General features: G+C 35.3%; 1 protein-coding gene across 1 annotated transcript in view; it reads right to left on the reverse strand.

The window, feature by feature from the left end:
- LOC133289627 (B3 domain-containing transcription factor VAL3-like) overlaps positions 1-17413 on the reverse strand; it is a 28812-nt gene extending 11399 nt beyond the window's left edge. Inside the window, exons 1-3 of the mRNA XM_061487609.1 lie at positions 17286-17413; positions 9776-9857; positions 976-1054 (exon numbers count right to left, since the gene is read on the reverse strand). Coding sequence (XP_061343593.1) covers positions 976-1054; positions 9776-9857; positions 17286-17413 — 289 coding nt within the window. The remainder of the gene's footprint in view (positions 1-975; positions 1055-9775; positions 9858-17285) is intronic.
- Between the last annotated feature and the right edge of the window lie 718 nt (positions 17414-18131).

Consider the following 18131-nt stretch of genomic DNA (forward strand, 5'->3'; position numbering starts at 1 on the left):
CATCTCACCTAAAAACTTAAGCTTTAATATATCCTCACTCGTTAGCTTAACCTTTTGGATTGAATTGGCGCTTTACATGGTATCAGAGTTGACATGACTAAGTGGTCATGAGTTTGATTCTCACTACCCCCATTCTATTAATGAAAATAATTAAATATTGTGGAGTTTCTTAGCAAAGGTAGAGTGGGTCCGATACATTATTCACCCTTCAATGGGCTCTTATGTGAGAGGACATGTTAGATAAATATAAAAACCATTAAAAATGTCTTCACTTAACAGCTTAAGCTTTTGGGTTAAATTGATTCTTTACATGGTATCAGAGCCTCGACGTCACAGGTCCGATCATCACCGGGTCTCATTTAATTAATAATTAATTAAGTCTTGTGAAATTTCTTAGCACAGATAAGTGGACTTGTGCATTGTCCACCCTTCAAGCTTAGTAGACTCTTGTGTGAGGGGGCGCGTTAGAAAAATATAAAAATCATTAATGTAGCCTCACTCATTAACTTAAACTTTTGGGTTGAATTGATTCTTTATACTTGCGATTTTTAAATTTAATTAAAGAAGTTTTATTAAAGGAAAGAGAAGAAGAAAGTATGGAAAGAAAGGACAAGACATCCTCTAAGGGAAAGAGTAAAGGATTTAAAACAGCAAGAAAAACAAATCAATCTGAGCAAAAGGCATTCAACCCCCGAAAAACCATTCTTGCAAAGATATATAGTTCTGTTCAATAAGTTTTGATTTCCACTCCAATCAACACACCAATCCTGCATACCTTATTGCAAAACTTACTGTCCTTCCTTCCAAAACTTTCAACATTAATCATCAATAGTGATAATTGCAACCTTCCAAATGGACTTAGTTGACGCACAACATCTATATTCCCATTTGTATATAAATTCATATATAATGGTCAAAGTTACTAAATATTGACCAACAAATTTGATTTCAATGGCAAGGGTAATGATGAGTAACCTGTCACTGGTTCTTCAGAGCCAACAGATGATTCATCCTTGGGACGACAACCATTCACGGACATGTACACAATTTCCACCTAAAATAAAAAATTGCAGAGCTAAAAGAAATAATTTTACAATTTGAGTTAGCACAGTATGATCAGTAGGAAAGCTGATAAGTAGCCAACACCCAGAAAATCCGGAACAAAACTCTAGTTGGAACTAAACATATATGTGTTTATCTACATTTCCAGAAGGAATAAAGTTGAAAAGAAGGAATAAGAGAATAAAATGGTAATGTTACTGCGAAACAGAAACAGTTATACAAAATTCGAGATTTGTAAATACTATGCACATGCTTTGTAACATCCCGAGCGCTGACCAGGGCGGGAAGTGATCGCCGGTGCAAAGAGGCACGGACAAAGAGCGGCTCCTGACAGGCTTCTAGCTTGGGGTTACATGCATGAATGAATCGAATCGACACCCGAAAGAGAGGGATTCCAAAGACTGTGCAGGTGTGAGACTGCACAGTTTGGGATAGCTTATAAGAATTAATTGGTGCTACCTATACTAACAAGATGCATTTACTTTTCGGTAGCCCGGAACGGAAGAACTCCATAGTTTAGCGTGCTTGACTTGAGGCAATTCTGGGATGGGTGACCTCCTGGGAAGTTTTCCCGGGAAATGTGCGAGTGAGGAAAAAGCACACTGAAAAGTCTCGTGTTAGTATGTGGGGATAGTCATTGATTCTTGAAGCGGCCGGGCGTTACAAGTGGTATCAGAGCAGGCCTCTCTTCCAGTACGGTGTGGTTCGAGGACGAACCAGGCGGAAGCTGGTGGGCATGTAACATCCCGAGCGCTGACGAGGGCGGGGAGTGATCGCCGGTGCAAAGAGGCATGGACAAGGAGCGGCTCCTGACAGGCTTCCAGCGTGGGATTACATGGTTGAATGAATCGAATCGACACCCGAAAGAGAGGGATTCCAAAGACTGTGCAGGTGTGAGACTGCACAGTTTGTGATAGCTTATAAGAATTAATTGGTACTACCTATACTAACAAGATGCATTTACTTTTCGGTAGCCTGGAACGGAAGAACTCCATAGTTAAGCGTGCTTGACTTGGGGCAATTCTGGAATGGGTGACCTCCTGGGAAGTGTTCCCGGGAAGTGTGCGAGTGAGGAAAAAGCACACTGAAAAGTCTCGTGTTAGTATGTAGGGATAGTCATTGATTCTTGAAGCGGCTGGGCGTTACATGCTTCTTTTCACTCCTCAGTTTAATTTCATTGAGATTTGAGAGAATCCATGTTTGTATTGGTCACGCACACCCAATTTGATGTTCTTATTTCTAATGTTAAAAAACAATCATTGAAGTTAATAATGAATACTCACAAATTTATTTGATTCTTAACATAATTTCCTTATTTAAATTATGGGCTATGGGCTTCTCTTTTTTCATGTTACGTGAGGTAATATCTCTCATACCATAGACACAACAAGTAGTGGAGCTCACCACTTGTTAAAAAAAAGGATAACACGAATTTTGATGCCTCACAACATGAGAAAACAATTTCCTATTGAGAAAATGATTGATTGAATTCCCTTAAATCATTTATGATTTAATTCAGCTACATATTTCTTTATTAGAATGGAGTATTTTGTGAGATATTTCACATCTAATGGATGGAGAGATTGTGCTGCACGCAAAAAGGTAAGATTGAAATTTTTCGTTTGTTCTTTTTTCTTTCTTGGCGAGATAGGTAATTCCCATCTTTTCTGTAAAATACACAAGTGCCTGTCTTGATTTTCAATCTCTATACTAAAATAAGTACTATTGAATTGGGTTTTAGATATTGCATTGTTGCACCATGTCAGACAAGAATATTACCATAATGGATTATGGAGGTGTTTGTTGTAAAGATTGTGCAAAAAAAATTCTTATGCAGGTATGAATAAACAATGATATACTAATGTATGATAGAATTGGATTCTAGAATATAATGTCTTAAATCTCAATTGGTATTTGCTTGAGATATTTTTATTCTTTCCTTCATCACTATATTTACTTTCTTAAGTTATAAGAAAAATCCAAACACAAAAATTTGGTAGTATATCAAAAGGAAAATACTTGAATGTTTTTAACACTTGCTATGTAAAAGGAAAACAATTCTTTAGAAACTTCCATCATATGTTCTTAATGTATTCCTGAAGTAGTATGCAACATCATCATCAACAATCCCTGAGTTGGAATCCCATTTAGACTAATAATTTTTCTGGTTCCGAAGGATCCAAATATATGAAAACATGAAATTAAGAGTTTTTCCCCCTCCTTTTTACCCGATCTTTTGGTCTTAAGAATGAGCTATGACCTTTCTCCAACCTTTACTTTCCAAACTATTAGAGTAGATAGCTAATGCATTATGCTTTTTCGTTAGGGTTCTTTTCTTTCTTACATGGTGGAGATAATGGGTTGGTCCATGAATATTCTTTCCTTTTTCTTTGTCGCATTTTGTTCAAAGGATTGAAGGTAGATGGTGCATAAAGTTGTTCACTCGGGCTGTCTTGGCCCCATTAACCAAGATCCCATATGAGAAAACTCTAGGAGAGTCACGTACTCCAGTTAATGTTCATGTATGATCCAAATTAGATCTAACCAACTGCCAATCCCACCTCTTTTATGTTCTTGACAGCCTATCTTTGTCCCAGTATAACCTTTTTAATGGCATGCTTTAGTCGTTTTTCCCATTACTTAGAAAAAGTGAACAACCATTTCAGGTATAGGATACTATCATGTTCACTTGAAGTGGCAGAGCCACGTTACCTCTAGCTAGGGCCTTGGCCTTGGCTTGTTTTCTAAATCAGATGTTTTTTAAATGGTTGGCTGTGTAAAATGGTTGGCTTCCTCCATAGCTGCTAACTTTGGCCCTGGCTTCCTCCATAGTTGATTTTTGGCCCGGACTTTCTGATTTTCATGGCTCCTCCACTGAATTTCGCTTGGATTAGACATCCATCCCGTAATTGCAATGACCCAATTGCAAAAACGAGCTCTACTAATTGAGTAGGGGTGTTAACGGGTCGAGTTTTGGTCTTGAAAGGTTAAGCTTGTGTTTAAATATGTCAAACTGACCTAGCCTGTAACCTGTTATGAATAATCAAATTATCACTATATTTATTCCTTTTTCTACTTCTTCTTCCAAGTGTAGGATAACCCCAAGGAGCTCTTTATACACCAGAGCCCCTTCCTTTATTTAATCTTGATTTAATCAATCTTATTGTTAATCTGTACAGTTCACACTCTTTAGCTCTACCCTTGATATATTTAGTAATAGGCCTTTCAGAAATAAATCTAACTATACAGCAATAGTATATAAGTATGAAGATTAGCTGGATTGTTGACCCTCTTAGTCCATTCTTGCAAAAGAAAGGGTATAATTTTTCCACTTTTTAAGTGAAGTAGGATTTTCCCCACTTAATGGATAACTGTTTGCTAAAAATAGGGATATAATTATCGGTCTCTGGCTTATTTACAAAAAATAAAAGTCTGTCTTAACCGGTTAAAAAAATAAGACTACAAAAATTTATCCAAACAGAAAGACCTTAAACAAGAGAGAAAGGTTAAATGCTCGGAGATGGAATACTTGTAGATGGCTTCGACGAAGAGAATGACGGAGAACGATTGTTTGATGGCTTGAGTGAGCTGGACGCGAAGATGGGAGTGAAAATTAGGTTAGTATAAAAAAAAAAAGTTAATAGGCCAGCCTGACCGGTCGGCTTTAAGGCCGAACTTTTGAATTAGAACTTAAGACCTTTTTATTAAATAAGTTTTTATACAAATCTAAGTCTAGATCCAACAACCAAAACATACAGACCATGCCAGGCCTACACGAGCCTAGCCAAAGGCCCCTCGCTCTTTTAACATCCCTATAATTAAGTTATATCCCACGAGCCAAGTAAGAGCACATGTGAAAGAATCAAGTCAGTCTTCTATAATTTTCCTTGTCATAGCTTGAACCAAAGACATCACCCATAATTAAATCATCGCATCTACTGTCCAACCAATAGGAAGAAAATCAATAGATTCATTTTCGAGAAAAATTCATCCTTCCCAAACGGAAATGCATTGTTTTCATTGATATCAAATCCAATCGTAATGTAACTTTATTTTTTCTAAATGGGCTTCCCTAATTCTTTTAGGTTTCTTTACTACTCTGAGTAAAGATCTGCCCAATTTTTATTTGCAGATATAGAACAAATACTGTAATACCACATCTTTTTGCCACGACTTCAATTTCTTTTACTAAGTTTTTCTTTTATGTTTTCTTTCCTGTTTTCCCCTAAATTGTATATATATTACCAATTTTTTCCTCCCCTAATCAAAGCATGTGTGCTTCATTTTATTGTTCCAACCAAGTCAAGCATAAATTATCCTAAATTTATAATTGAAATACGAATACTCCCATAACCAAAAAAATCGATCAGATTGTACTTAGTTACACTTCACGCAACAAATCTTTGATGATTCAATCAAATATTTTTTGGGGTGACTGAGAGAATACCTCGAGCGAGGGAGAGAACGAGGGAACCCCGTAGGACCAAATATATCTAATAAGTTAGCTTACATGTCAACCCAATATTATCTTCTTGTCCTGGACTTCGAAAGGGTGCTTTTGAAACACCAATGAGTATTAAAAAAAATGAATCCATATATCTCACTTTGTTATGGAAACCATAGATGTCAATAGCAGTTAGCGACCGGTGGCGGTCGACCCCGAAAATGATATAACGGTGTAGCGGGTAACGGTATTGTCGCTACGGTGAAATATTAATTCCACATATATTATACTAACAGTCAAGAAACGAGGCAATACAGCTTTTAGTATTAATGCTCAAACATAAGAAGTCACACAAAATCAAACACAATTCCACAATCAATGTCAAATACGAGGAACGTAAAGAAGGATCCAAAACTAAACACAAATGAACAATAAAATTGCCAAATAGTCAAGTACAAGAAGTGAATTAATGAAGAAAATCATCATCATCTCCGGATTCTCCGTCAAATTCCAACATGGGAGTGGTGTGGCGGTGTAGCGGGTAGCGGTATTGCCGCTACACTACGCCGCTACCTTCCGCTACAGTCAATGTCGAGTAGCGTCGCGGTTTGTAGCGGCCAACCGCCGCTACCCGCTATGATGGCGGTTTAGCGGCACTACGGGCCGCTACTGACAACCTAGATGGAAACATAAGAATTAGTTTATTGTATTAAATAAGATTGGTGTTTTCCGTATTTTATTTAGAAATAAATGAATAAAAATGGAAGACCAAATCATTAAAGGAAAGTTCTTACTAAGAAGTCCCTTGAGCGATAAACGAAAATGATAATGGGGGCAAAAGTGTTGATCAAGAAAGACTTATTGTTCTTATTATAAGATTGTGATTAGAGCCATATGTTTGGTAAAAAGAATAATATTCTTCATTGAGAATAATAAAAAAGAAAAGTGTTCAGGTGGAAATGAAAATTGATTGAATTGGTCTTAGTTGCTCTTCAAGAAAGATTGAAAGAAGGGAATAGATTTTCGAAAGAAGAAAAGGATCCAATGACTTTGAAAAAAATTGAATGAGGATAATACCAATCAAATTATTTTTTTACATTTTAATGTAAATCAAAATGTTAGGGGAAATAAAAACATTACCAAAAAAAAAATAATAATAGATATTTTTAGATCATTGAAGAAATCTCTTGTTTTGAGTTAGATACTCGAAATCGAGCAAAAGCATAATACATGAGTCCAGTAGATATTGAACCAACCCCCATCAAACTACGAAAAGATATTGAATATGATTTGTAACGGTACTTAGTTAATATTCATAAAAAGTATCTAATGAATTATGAGTTCACTACGTCTTACTAAGAAGAAAGGATACCTCACAGGAAATCCTTTTTGCTCTTCTTAGCCCTATACCCCTTATAGGAACAGGACAATTCTATTTCGTCAAATAGCGACAAACTCTTGTGTTCCTCTCTCTACATTATTTTTGAACAAGTTCCTGGATAAAAAACTTAAGGATTTTCTTATAGATGATAGTGACAATGTCGATGTGACCTTCATACTGAGCTGGAGATTCTAAATATGATGAATATACTAACAATGGACATGATGCCAAAAATAGACAAATTTTATATACCCTTCAATTCGAATAGCCAAAAGCATTGTCTTCTTGCAAAATATGGATTCCAATCATTCACGGTCTAGCTGTGAATGAGTCGAATTATTTATCTTAGTCTATTAGTGAATTATCTCTTCAAGAATAGTGAAAGATGTTCCACTATAAATATTCTTGTTATTGCTTCGATTCATATTCCCCAAAATACAAGGTATTATCGAGTTGACTCAGTTTAAAGAAAAATGTAGGGGTATTTTTGAGAAATAACGTCTTCTCCCAAATTAAAACAAAAAATCCCTACTTGGCCGCTCATTCAAGGTCGCGTTGCTGACTTGCTGCTGGCCAACTGCTTCTTCTCATCGTCCAAAAACAAAAAAATCATCGTTGCTTCTTCTTCTTCTTCTTCTTCTTCTTGCTTCTTCTTCATAGCTCATTCTTCTTCATCCTTCCTTGCTTCTTGCTTTTTCTTTGCTCATTCATGTGAGGCTATTCTTTTGATGTTTCAAGCTGTGCCTCTTTTTTTTTTTTGCTTCTTCGTCGTTGCTTCAAGATGTGCCTCTCTTTTTTAAGCTAAATATATACAACTTCTCACGCCAATTTTTTTTTCTCACGGGCCTTTTTACAGCAAGTATTGTGGGGACCGTGGGGTATGCGTATGCTTGAATTTGTTAGTGTCAAATTTTGGATTTAAAATTAGTTAACTACTGTAATTAATTTTTTTATTCCATTCTTTTACTGGAACAAATTTTAATCAAATATCTCTATTTTAATTTTAAAATATATAACCAGATAATGTTTGGGCTTTTTTTTATACAACTTCTTTGGAAGGATATTTGTTATCTCTTTCAACTTAGGTGTTTTGATTTTAATATGTATTATGATGACTAAGTTTGAACTTAATTTTTTTTTTTTTTTTTTTTGATAACATGAACTTAATTTTTATTTCCTTTAATGTTTGCACTTAAATTTGTGATGACTTATGTATTGGTGTGTTTTGGTTATATATATGTTGGATATTTTTTTTTTGGTATGTAGTAAACTCTTACGTTTCGTTTACGTTTCTCGATTTTACGTTTTTGCTTCCTCCTACCGTTTCAGCGTAGACTCTACGTTTAACAACATTGGTGTCATGCTTAATTATTATAAATTTAGAATAATTTAATATTGCTTTGATTAGACCAACAAAATGAAGCACCGTTTTGAAAAAACCAATAAATTAATTGGAAACATATCTACAATTACTACTTCTATTATCATATATTTGGGGGAAAACACTAAATAAAAATTCAGAAAAAAGGAAGTTGTAGCAAAAAAAATGTGATATTATAGTATTTGTCTTATGTGTGCGATTAAAAATAATGTATTTAAGTTTGGGGAGGGTGAATTGCTCTTGCAAAGGAATATTGATTCCTTCCCAATTGGTTGGATCGTAGGTGTGCTGATTTATTTCACACGCAAGGTGTGTGATTCAAATCCAATGCCCAACTTTGCTAGGGAAAATAATAGAAGACTTACTTAACTCCTTCATGCATTTTCCACTTGGCTAAGGGGATATAGCTCGATTGGTAAAAGCTTACTCTTCCAACTGAGTTGTTTCAATAACGGGTTGGATTTCTAATTTTCCAAGTAATGATAGTATTTTGTGCATGAACTAGTGGCTAACTTTTTCGGGAAGGAAGACCGAAACATGCCATTAAAATACTCCACTGAGACAAGGATGGGCTATCACAAACATAAAGGAGGTACGATGGACGGTACGAGGGACGATAATTGGAGTTGGTGGCTCTCTTAGGTTTCCTCATCTAGGATCGAAGTTGGCCTTTGTGAACAACTTGATGCACTATCTCTTTTCAACTCTTTGAAGAGGTGGCAAAATGGGGATTGGCCCGTTTAATCCACAACAAATGGGGACCGTTGGGTTGAGGTTTCCAACCCGCCAACCTACCCCACTTAAGGGCGCGTCAAAACGAGTTCAACCCATAGCGGGGGCTGACAATTTTAAAAAATTAATTTCTTATATCTCAAGAAAGTTAATATAGTGATAATAGAGAGAACAAAAATGTCTCAAGAAAATATCAATTAAGATTTAGACATTATTTCCTAAAATCCAATTCTATCACATATTTGTGACAATACAATAGCATATCCGAGATACAAAAAACCAAATTGTTTAGTCATTCTCGAAAAAGATATTTCTTTGCACAATCTTTACAACAAACACCTCCGTGATCCATTATCACAATATCCTTGTTTGACATAATGCATCCACAATGCAACATCTGTACACCAATTTAATAGTACTTACTTAAATATAAATATTAAAAGGGTTCGTTTTTTCTGCAGTTACTGCAGATAAATTATCTGCAGTAAGCCCAATACAACGTCGTTTTGGGGCGGAAATTATGGTGTTTTTGAAATTTTAATTTATTTCAGGGTTATAATAGTCTTTATATTTATAATTTTTTAAGATTTCAATACCAAAACGACGTCGTTTTGGAAATAAATGCAGATAACTTACCTGCATTAACTGCAGAAATATTTTTCCCATATTAAAAATAAAAAAACTATCAATTGTAGGCACTTGGGCATTTTAGGAAAGAGATAATACTAAATCACCAATTAGTCAAGGAAAAAAACAAAGAAAGTTTCAATCTTACCTTATTGCATGCCGCACAGTTTCTCCAACCATCAGATTTCACGTGATATATCTCACAAAATACTCCATTTGCATAAAGAGCGCTGCATTTTCAAGAATAAAACTAGTTATATAAAGAAATTATGGAGATGATCAAATCATAAATGATGTATAAAGAAATTATGTGTAAGAATCAAACAAAATAAATAATTTGGATTAAGCCAAAATCATACCCGTTAACAACTTGTTTAATTGTTTATAGATCCAGCTCAAATTTTCTTGTTATAAAATATTTTGAAAAATTATTTCATAATATCTTTACTATAACTTAGAGAAATTTTAAATGATTTTCATATTTCATTCTTTTTTTTTTGTTATTTAATAAAGATTTGAGTCTATTAGTATAAAATCAAACCGGTTTTAAATAGTGGTTTGGTTTTTGAACCGATTTAAAGAAAGCAGTTCAATTCTTAAACCGATTCGGAAAAATATGGTGTGATTCAATTTAATTCGCGGTTCAGTTTGGTTCATTTGATTTTTTTCACACTCTTAAAGAATGGATATGGTTTTGTTTGATTCGGTTTTTAACCTAGATTAAATGGATTTGGTAAAATGGTTTGATTCTTGAACCGAACTGATTTTAAAAAAACCATTCAGTTCATGAGTGAACTGCTTCGGTTCAGTTTAGAAAATGTGGTTTCTTTGGTAAGGTATGCATCAGCTCATCAATTTAGTTCATTTGATTTTTTCCCACAATCATTTTCCCTCATCTGCCACGTCACTTTCAGATAGATACCAGTATACCACTCCCTCTATCGCCGTATGGCACCGTCAGTCACTTCTCTAACTACTTCCACCATATGACCCCATCACATAACTTGTTGGAATTTATGTATAAAATCTCATGGGTTATGAATAAAAAGTGGGTTGAAAAGAAAAGAAAGAGGGAAGGTGTGGGTAGAAGTCTCACATTGGAGAAAGAGTGAGAAGTGGAAGGCTTTATTAGCCTCCATCTCACCTCTCTAGATTTCCCCTTGTGGCACTCCACTTTTGTGGAGGAGGGAGGAGTCAGGTGGACCTTGGTCCACGACGCGCGTGCCACCGCCGCCCGTCTGGTCAGTTCAGTTCGCATCGATCGCAGGTGTGTGTGAAATAAAAATAACTTTTAAACCGAAATGTTGCTTCCCACCGATTTTGAACCGAACCAGTGCGTACGGTTAATTTTGAACCGAACCGATCACCGGTAGTATCAGTTCGCAACTGTCAGTCACGGTTGTTCGCCAGCAGAGATTTAGCATGTCTTTTCGGTGTCTATCTATATACGTTGACACCTACATAAAATCATTCTGAATTTTTACGCCGTTATTCTGCCAAAATTTTACATCATTGTGCATGCATTCATTATGCACCATACATACAATAGTACTTAGGCAGTGTGATTCCTCAAGCATTTAATTGTGTTCGTTGGGGCTCCAAATTGTTAGTGTTGTCACACTCTGGAAACATACATTTGTTCTATCCTGGGAGGCAATTGTTCATCAAACCTTCGGCATTAATAAGGGGGAACAAATTGTCTTAAGGAAACAACACTGTTGGGATCAGATTTTATCTGCAGACTGACATCTCATCCTTTCCAATAATCTGTGAGTTTGTTCTTTAATTTTATTGCACTTTTCTTGTATCATTAATTAATATATCTGGTATCATACACAGATTTGAATCTATAGGTGACTTTCACCCACTATCATCGTTAACAATCTTAAGATAACTTGGTGTTTTGAATCTGTGTTTAGTATATTTTATTTCTCTTTATATATTGTTTCTGTGCAATAAAAGTTTGATCTCTGTAATTGATCGGACATTCTGTTTGTGTAACAGAAATGGCAAGTACAAGTACAAACTTGGTTAATCCTAGTGGTTTTATTCCAATGCATGTTGAGAAACTCAAAAAATTTAATGGGAATGATTTCAAGGGTTGGCAACACAAGATGTTGTTTTATTGGACAACCCTGAGTCTGCCACATTTTCTCAAGGAAGAAGCTCCTAAGTTGGAAGAAGGAGAACAACTTGATAAGGAGAAGGCTGTTGCGGTTGATGCTTGGAAGCATTCTGATTTCCTATGTCGAAATTATATTCTCAATGGTGTAGACAACACGTTGTATGATGTGTATAGTGCCTTGAAGACAAGTAAGGAACTACTAGTTAGTTTAGACAAGAACAAAACTGAGAATGTTGCCTTAAAGAAATTTATAGTTGGCAGATTTTTGGACTACAAAATGGAAGACTCTAAATTTGTGGTGAGTCAAGTTGAAGAACTTCAAGTGATTGTGCATGAAATTCATGCCGAAGAGATATCCCTTAGTGAGTATTTCCAAGTTGCTGCATCTATAGAAAATTACCATCATCTTGGAAAAATTTCAAGAATTATCTCAAGCATAAGCGCAAAGAATTGTCACTTGAAGATATGATCATGAGATTGAGGATAGAGGAAGATAATAAAATTTCTGAAAAGAAACTTGGCAGTAATCTTATGGTCTCTAGGGCCAATGTTGTTGAAGAAGGATCAAGGTCAAAGAAGCGGAAATATTCCGAAGAGGGATCTTCTAAACAAGAAAAAGGAAAGGGCAAAAAGTTCAAGCGCAATTATTACAATTGCAGTAATCTTGGCCACCGTGCAAGGGACTGTAAGAAAAATCAAAAGAAGCCACATAATTCCAAAAAGAAGAAGACCACTCAAGCCAACATGGTTGATATTGCTGATAAAGTTGAAGATCTGAACTTGGGAACGGTGGTGTTGGAGTGTAACCTTGTGGGAGACACTAAAGAATGGTGGGTGGACACTGGTGCCACCAAACATGTCTGTTCAAACAAGTGGATGCTCTCCTCCTACACTCCTGCAAAGAATGATGAGAAACTTTATGAGTAATTCATCTACTTTAAAGGTTGAAGGTGTTGGGAAAGTGGCTTTGAAGATGACTTATGGCAAGATAATGATATTCAATGATGTGCTCCATGTTCCTGATATTCGCAAGAACTTAGTGTCTGGATCTCTGTTGAGCAAGAATAGTTTTAAACTTGTATTTGTTTCTGATAAGTTTGTACTTTCTAAGAATGATATGTATATAGGAAAGGGCTACCTTAGTGAGGGCCTTTTCAAATTGAATGTGATGATTGTAACCAATAATAATAATGTTACTTCTATTTATTTGTTTGAGTCTTCTAATTTATGGCATAATATATTAGGAGACGTTAATTTTAAGTCAATTAAAAGTTTAATTCATTTAGATTTATTGCCTAAATTTGAGTGTATAAATAATAGAATAAAGCCCTTTTTGGGTCCATAACAAAAAACACGGTCCCCTTCGTCCCTTACAAAAAAAATACCCATGTTAGTCCTTTTTTAAAGACTAAATTGGGTCTTCATTGAATTTCTGAGGGATCACATTTTCAAAGAACTGGAATTGTAGAGGGACCAAAAGTTGACTTCTTTGTAACGGATGAAAGTGGGGACCATGTTTTTTGTTAGGGACGCAAAAGGGGCTTTACTCTAAATAATAGATGTCAAGTGTGTGCTAAATCAAAATTTTCGAGATTACCTTTTACTTCTATTGAAAGATCAACCGAGTTGTTAGATTTAATACATACAGATATATGTGATATGAAATATGTATCATCTAGGGGTAATAAGAAATACTTTATTACTTTTATAGATGACTACATTAGATACTATTATGTTTATTTACTTAATAGTAAAGATGAAGCAATTTCAGCTTTTAGACAATAAAAAAGTGAAGATGAAAATCAACTTAACAAAAAAATTAAAGTAGTAAGGAGCGATCGTGGGGGAGAATATGATGGTCCATTCGAGGAATTCTATATACAGTCTAGTATTGTATATCAGACAACTGCTCCTTATGCACCGCAATCAAATGGGATTGTAGAAATAAAAAATTGGACGTTGAAAGAAATGATGAATACTATGTTAATCACGTCCGGTTTACCACAGAACTTGTGGGGGGAAGCCATTTTGACGGCTAACTACATTATTAATAAAGTACCCCAAGAAGACAAAGAGCATACCATACAAAGTATGGAAATGAAAGAAATCATCCTTGAAATACTTGAGAGTGTGGGGGTGCTTGGCTAAGGTCGCAATTCCTAAACCTAAATGGTTGAAGATCAAACCTAAAACCGTGGATTTTGTATTCATTGGATATGCACTTAATAGTAGTGCGTATCAATTTTTGGTTTATAAATCCAATGTCTCAGATATACATGTTAATACGGTTATTGAGTCAAGGGACGCTATGTTCGTTGAAGACGTATTTTCGTATAACTAGGTATATGAATCAAGTGGTAATAATGATAATAACGTTGTGAGACCTCAGGATGTTACGACTAGTGTTGATCTTATCGAGGATGAACCTAGACGTAGAAAGAGGCAAAGGACCACCACATTCTTTAGACACGATTTTCTGATATATTTGTTAGAAAATGAGCCTCAAACGTATAAAGAGGCTATAACGTCCCCAGAACCACCATTCTGGGAAGAGGCTATCAATAGTAAAATTGAATCTATTCTGTTGAACCACACTTGGGAATTGGTAGACCTTCCTCCTGGCAATAAGCCTCTAGGAAGTATGTGGGTCATCAAAAAGAAGATGAATGAAGATGGCACTATTGATAAATATAAAGCTAGGCTTGTGGTAAAAGGCTACAGGCAACGTGAAGGTCTGGATTATTTTGATACTTATTCACCTGTTACAAGGATTACATCCATTAGGATATTGATCGCGGTAAGAGCATTAAATGGGTTAGAAATATATCAAATGGATGTTAAGACCGCCTTCTTGAATGGCGACTTAGAAGAAGAAATCCACTTAGAACAACCTGAAGGTTTCGCTGTCCCAGGACAAGAACGAAAAGTTTGTCGCTTGATAAAATTCCTTTACGTGTTAAAACAAGCTCAAAAACAATGGCATGCGAAATTTGATAAAGTTATGTTATCAAATGGTTTCCGTATAAATGAACGTGACAAGTGTGTCTATGTTCGAAATACTGAGAAAGAGTTTGTCACAGTTTGTTTTTATGTGAACGACATATGTTGATAATGGGTAGCAATAATCAAATAATTAAAGCTACTAAGCAACTGTTTACGAGTAAATTTGACATGAAAGATATGGGAATAGCGGACGTTATCTTGGGTATTAAAATCCATAGAACATCTAGAGGGTTGGCTTTGTCACAAGCTCATTAAATTCTTGAGAAATTCAAGAGTTTGAACATAGCTCCTGTGAAGAACCTCGTAGATTCTAATCTTAAACTATCGAAGAACACTGGTAAAGCTGAAGCACAAAAGGAATATGTTCAAGTGTTAGGAAGTCTCATGTACGTTATGAATTGCACCAAACCTGATATTGCCTATGCAGTGAGGCTGTTAAGTCGCTTTACTAGTAATCCAAACGAGTATCATTGGAAAGCTATGGTAAGAGTTTTGGGATACTTGAAGCACACTCAAAACTTTGTCTTGCATTACGAGAAGTACCCTGCAATAATAGAAGGGTATTGTGATCCAAACTGGATCATTGGCTCTAATGACACTAAATCCACAAGTGGTTTTGTGTTCACCCTTGGTGGGGGTGCCGTGTCTTGGAAATCGTCCAAGCAGACTTGCATTACAAGATTAACTATGGAAGCAGAATTTATTGCTAGATAAGGACGGTGAGGAAGCCGAATGACTTCGTAATTTTATTGAGGATATTCCTAATTGGCCAAAGCCGCTACGAGCCATATGCATGCATTGTGATAGCCAAGCCGCTATTGGAAGGACCAAGAACGTCATGTATAACAGTAAGTCTAGACATATACATTGTAGACATAATATCGTAAGACTATGTGAAGTCTAAAGAAAATATAGCGGATTCATTGACCAAAGGGATTCCTAGAGAGTTGGTTGAGAATTTATCGAAAGGAATGGGTTTAAGGTCTATCAATTGTTGATCATTACGGTAACTTTACCTTGATGAGTGGAGATCCCACGAATTACGTTCAAAGAGACAACTAAGTGATGATCGACTGTTAACACTGTGGAGTTTCTAAACTTATGCCCATTCCTATGACAAGACAGTGTATATATAAGGGTAAGCATTTAGGCTTTTAATGGTTTCTTAATCTAATGTGTTCAGATGATGTATGTTGAGTTACATCACAAGGAATCACCTATGTGAGTGTGAAGTGCAGGTTGCTTCGTGTCGTGATATGTTGTGTCAACTCGTATAATAAGCGACACAATGTAAGGTTACGAGTTATTTGTGGTGTGTTGTGTAAACCCACCAAATCATAGGATCATGTTTGTATCGAAGGTTTTGACTCATTTTCAAATTTGTGTCGTGTTCACATGAAATTCGTGTCATGTCAACGCAAATTGTCACTTATCTAAGTGAGAGAGTTTTAGGCTAAATGCCACTAATCAGGTGCAAATCGACCAAAAATGGGGAAACAAAAAAACACATTTTGTATAGATTTTTGTTGATATCAGTATCATTGTCGATCGTAACAGGCTGTAAAGGAAAAGAAAATGAAAGAAAACGTAGGAAATTGAGAAAAATCGATATTCTAGAGCTTTCGAATTTGGTCTCTCCCCACTCAACCCAATACATTCAACATACACCTCTGTCCTCTCTCACTTCTCTTATTACACTCACCCCACGAAGCCATTACAACAACTACTTCTCCCACCAAGTGTGTGATTCGGGAATAGATCCTTTCGTGTTAAAATTTTACATAATTTATTTATGTAAAATTTTTGTATTTATCTCTTTCTTCGTTAATGATAATTTCACATAATTGAACTTCACTTTTTTGATACATTGCTATGAGAAAGATAAATACAAAATTTAATGAAAGGATCCATTCATGTGTGAATCACATTTTGTTGAGGGTCTGATCCTCTACGGCCCTTCCTCACGTTTCCTCGCGATGCCGGGTCACTTCCTATCAAATCCCTTTAAAAATTAGAGTAAATACCTTTTTTTACTCCTCAGCAAATTTCACTACGCCCGTTTTAGTCCCTAGCAAATAAAAAGGTCTATCGTGGTCCCTAAGAAATTCAAAATGGATCCATTTAGTTGAAATTTTGATCCCTCACAAATTAAAAAAAAAACCCATATTAGTCCCTAAAAGGACTAAAATGGATCTATTTTAAATTTTTCAGAGACCACGGACCCTTTTATTTGCTAGGGACTAAAACGAGCGTCGTGAAATTGCTGAGGACCAAAAAGAGTATTCACTCTAAAAAAAACTCTAAAAATTAAGTAGATTGATTCGTTTCAAAAAAAAAATAATAATAATAATAATTTTTGCCAATTCTCTTATGTATGCATGTACTGGAAAAAAAAAAGGAATTTGTGGAAAAACACAACATGAATCAATGAAGAAAATGTTATTTTATTTGTAATGGCGAGAAACAAAGAGAATAGAAGAAAAGCACGAGAAACAAAGCAACGGTTTAAAATATTTAAAAAAGAACAGACCCGCATCGGTGACAGAGCTGAGCGAAACTGCCACTGCGAAGCTGCCATCCGTTCGTGAAGGTTGTCGTCAACGACTTGCAATGATAGCAGAAGAGCATGGAAGAAGAAGAAGCACCAGCAGAAGCCATTGCAGCTCTCTCTCTCTCTCTCTCAGAGGGACACACAAGTGTGAGAGTCAGCAAAAGCGAGAGTGACGCTTAATAAACACACGTTTTTTGCTTAATGCTCACGAGATTTGTGACTCAAGTACTCAACTATTGGGTCCACTTCCTGAGAAAAATAATAAAATATAACCTTCCGTAACCGTTTTTTTACCTTGGTGATGTAAATGAAAAAATAATTAAAATTGATAAATTTTAAAAAGTATTTTCTTAAATCCAAGAGGTAACAAAGTAAAGTAAATATGGTCGAAATCTTCCTTCTTATACAGCCTAATTTATTTTCTGTAATTAATTAATTCTCAATTCTTAATTCTTAGATTTATCATTAATTGCACCTAAGTGCGAATCTTTTCAAAAAAAGTCTTGTAATTAAAATTTGTAATCTGCAACTAAGGAAAAATGGACAAATAAGAAGTGGTTTTACATCATTCCTTATTAATTATTTAAAAATCACGCCCCCATGTATAAATGGTATTAAAATTAAAAGATTCCATTATCTTTAAATAAACTAGTGAGTTTTTCAGATGCTGAAAACTTCAAACGTAAAAAAAAAAAAAAAAAAAAAGTGTTTAAATACTGTTTAAATTTTAATTTAACCAACATTTTGCCAAAAAAAATATTAATAACATCTCTTTTTTGTTTTTGTTTTATTTAGAGGAGAAATAAACCGAGAAGAAAATATTAA

This window comes from Gastrolobium bilobum, unplaced genomic scaffold, assembly GCF_033153095.1.
Source record: "Gastrolobium bilobum isolate Gb01-03AN ecotype WA unplaced genomic scaffold, APGP_CSIRO_Gbil_v1 utg12401, whole genome shotgun sequence".
In the NCBI taxonomy this organism is placed as follows: Eukaryota; Viridiplantae; Streptophyta; class Magnoliopsida; order Fabales; family Fabaceae; genus Gastrolobium; species Gastrolobium bilobum.